Below are 3,267 nucleotides of genomic sequence, written 5' to 3' on the forward strand. Positions count from 1 at the left end.
AAAGATAATTTTGGTATATTCCAAAAGAAAATCATGTGAATGAGAGATTTGGATAAACTAATTAAAAACAACTTTATTGCAAACACAGGAACAAACAGTCAGAAATAATGATAATATATAAAATAAGAAAATAACAGTGGAATCGTCCTTTAACTGTGACCACACGCGAGTCACAGGTGTCGTCTTTGTGTTATTAATTTACATCCACATCACGACGTACTTCAAACAGAGCAGCGTGGTCACCAGCAGGAGGGGGCGGGGCCTGTCAGCACCTCCACTCCCCGTTGTGACGAAGGCCTGGTTAATGACGTTGAACGTCAGGACCGATCGACACGCCGTCTCGCTGTAGCACATGCAGTCAAAGTTGCGGTCGAACCAGTTGATGTCATCCTGCGACAGACCGCCGCTCACAATCAGCGGGCCGCCACGTTGTGGCTTGATGCGGTAACGGCGCGGGTCAAGATGGAGGAAGACGTCGTCGTCCCACTGCTTCCTCACGCAGCGACCTTGGCCTTGGCAGAGCGCCTCGCTGCAGAGACGTGTTGCTGTGGTGACGTTCACGATGTACGGGTTCATGACGTGCTCCAGGTGGCGTCGAGCGTCGAAGCAGGAGTCCTGAAGGATTGTGGGATATTTAGTCGTTAGTGGTTTTTAACCCTTTGAAACCTGAAACGAACACTTTCCTCGTGCTGCTTTGAGACGCCTCTCATAAGTCCTCAGCAAATAAGTGCGATTTCTTTCCAAAACATGGGAAAAAAGACGACGTGCACTTTGGGGTTAAATGTTTCAAAAATTGTAAGAAATTTGTATATTTTAAAAAAATATTTTAAAAAAGCTAGGTAAAAATGTTTGGGAAAAAAGGAAAAGAAAAAGAAAAAATAAATCGATAATTATCATAATTACATATTTGAAAGCATGTTATACAATTATTAGAATTCTTAAATCATTATCAGGTTGTTGATTTTTTAAAGTTTTAGGATAATTATTAGAATCATTATTTTTATTTATTCATCACAAATTTCAGGTAATTTTCTTTTTTCTTTTTCTTTTTTCAGTTTATTAATTTCTTGAAATTTTTGGGTAATTTCCTCTTTATTTGCTCATTGCAGACTTCTCATATTTTAGACAGAAATCAAGCTAAATTACCCAGGTTTCAAAGGGTTAAATTAAGTCATAAAATGAAGAGAAAACCTCCGGAGTGATGTCACTTTTTACCTCTGTGTCGGTGACGTTCATGTCTCCCCAGGAAACGACACCGGCGGCGCCGAGAGCAGCAGCTTCTCCGATGGTGTTCACCAAATCGAACTACAAAAAATAAAAAATTAGTCAGCCAATCGTACCCTTTTTCCATCAGATTAGCTCTGGCGCTCTGGTTCTTGAACTGGTTCTGTTCTAGACTCTTGAAGCTTGGTATTATCTAACAAACCAGTTTTGATCAGAGCTGTTGTAATCGAGGACGTGTCATAAACGGAGGGCGTTACACAACGGAAGTTAAAAGCGGTAACAAGGTTATTTTTCCTTGTGTTGGACAACGATTTGTGGACTCTAAAAAGCAATTTTTTTTCTCTTATCTTGTAACGAGCGCTATTGACCACTCATAAAATTAACAGAAAAGCAAAAATAAGAAAACATTGGCGAGTCCCCAAAATCAGCGGATACTAACAAAATAAGAGCCAATCCAGGATATGAGCGAAAACGAGAGAAAATGTGTTTGTTTTGCTTCTTGCATGAAGCCTGATGTTACTAAAAGAGACAAAAAGGTCTTTTTGAGCGATCTCGGCGTGTCTGACCTCTGACATGTACTCGTCCACGCTGTCCTTGTACACGGGGCGGATGTAGGCGTAGACGGGGATGGAGTAGGAGCTGTTGGGGAGCGTCGACACTCTCATGGCCTCCTGGATGCGATGGCGAACAAACTGCCGGGCCTGCTGGGAGTCTCTGAGCACCACCTCCAGGTAGATGGACGGAAAGAGCGCCGTGGAATCTTTCCAGAGCCACATCAGCTCGTCGTTCCTGTCCTTCTCGATGGCGGGACACTCTCCGGTGAAGCCCGCCATGTCCTGGTTGTAGTCGTAGTTGTAGCAGTCGGGGTAGAGGTAGTAACCCCACAGTCTGTTGGGCCGCAGCCGTTTGCCGATGCGGATGGATCGGAGAAAGTACCTCTTGGCTGCGCGTTCGAACACGATCTTGGCCCGATCTTCGGCCTCGTCGTCAGACAGCGCCGGGTTCTTCTTCTTTACCGTTTCGATGGAAATCTCTCTGTAGATGTCTTTGCTGCCCCAGTTTCTGACCCACTGCGGCCTCCACTCCTCAAAGTCGAGCACGGCGAGCCCCGGGCGGTCTGAAGGGATGTAGTACTCGATGTCATCCTCGGCCAGCTCGTGGTGCTCCTGCAGGTCTATCAGCTGCGGCAGGCCCTCGTCGTACATCTCGCCGGTGTCCTCGTCCACGTAGGGGAAGATCCCGAAGCGGTCGGTGTAGAATATGGAGATGCTCTGGTCGGTCGCCGACCTCAGCGTGCTGCTGACGAAGTGGAAGTAGGAGAGGTCGAGCGGCATGCCGAAGCGGATGTCGCACAGCTCGGTCGGGGCGTTCCACATGAACAGGAAGGGGTGGCCGGGGTGGATGGGAGGGTCCGTCCTCGGTAAGGCTCGGACGCAGCGCAGCGGAGACAACATGAAGATGAAGAAGAAGAAGAAATGCTGCTTGCTATCGAGGAGTTTGAGTTGGTTCATTTTGAAATCTGATCTGCGAGGAAACAAAAGAACAGGTCAGAAACATTAGGAGGTCAAAATGACTCAAATAAATCTAGTTTTGCTTAGAAGTGGGCAAACTTTTTCCGGATTTCAGTAGCTTGTGTCGCGTCCTCATCCCAAGTCATCACATATTGCCGCTTTTTCAGTAGACTTCCACGTCTACATGTTTCGCTCCAGGTATGAATCTGCGTCTGCTGTTGACGTTCCAGGATGCTGCTGATGTCAATGCGAGCACATGGTGGGACTGAACTGCACGTGGTAATTTATTTAAAAGATTTCAGCATGTCATTGACAGAAATTCTTCTAAAAATAAGTGATTTCAATTCAACACAGATAAGTAAATTAAAAAAAGTCTAAAATGTTTCTTTACTTTTCCTGTAATTAGTGCCAAATTAAAAAATAAGCAAGAAAATAGCCACAACAAGTAATTAAATAAAAGTATTTTATGCATGACATTATATTTTTTATGTAACATAATTCTAAATTTAAAATAATGATAATTATAAATATA

At 44.5% G+C, this 3,267-nt stretch overlaps 1 protein-coding gene across 1 annotated transcript; it reads right to left on the minus strand.

Moving 5' to 3' along the window:
• Positions 1-53: 53 nt before the first annotated feature.
• On the minus strand, positions 54-3,118 carry LOC121938119 (hyaluronidase-2-like). The gene is made up of 4 exons (XM_042481400.1): positions 2,835-3,118; positions 1,791-2,748; positions 1,216-1,305; positions 54-615 (listed from the first exon to the last, which is right to left on the minus strand). The coding sequence occupies exons 1-4, from the start codon at positions 2,879-2,881 to the stop codon at positions 199-201; spliced, it is 1,512 nt and encodes a 503-aa protein (XP_042337334.1). The 5' UTR covers positions 2,882-3,118; the 3' UTR covers positions 54-198.
• Positions 3,119-3,267: the final 149 nt, after the last annotated feature.

This window comes from Plectropomus leopardus, unplaced genomic scaffold (assembly GCF_008729295.1).
Source record: "Plectropomus leopardus isolate mb unplaced genomic scaffold, YSFRI_Pleo_2.0 unplaced_scaffold28542, whole genome shotgun sequence".
Lineage (NCBI taxonomy): Eukaryota > Metazoa > Chordata > Actinopteri > Perciformes > Serranidae > Plectropomus > Plectropomus leopardus.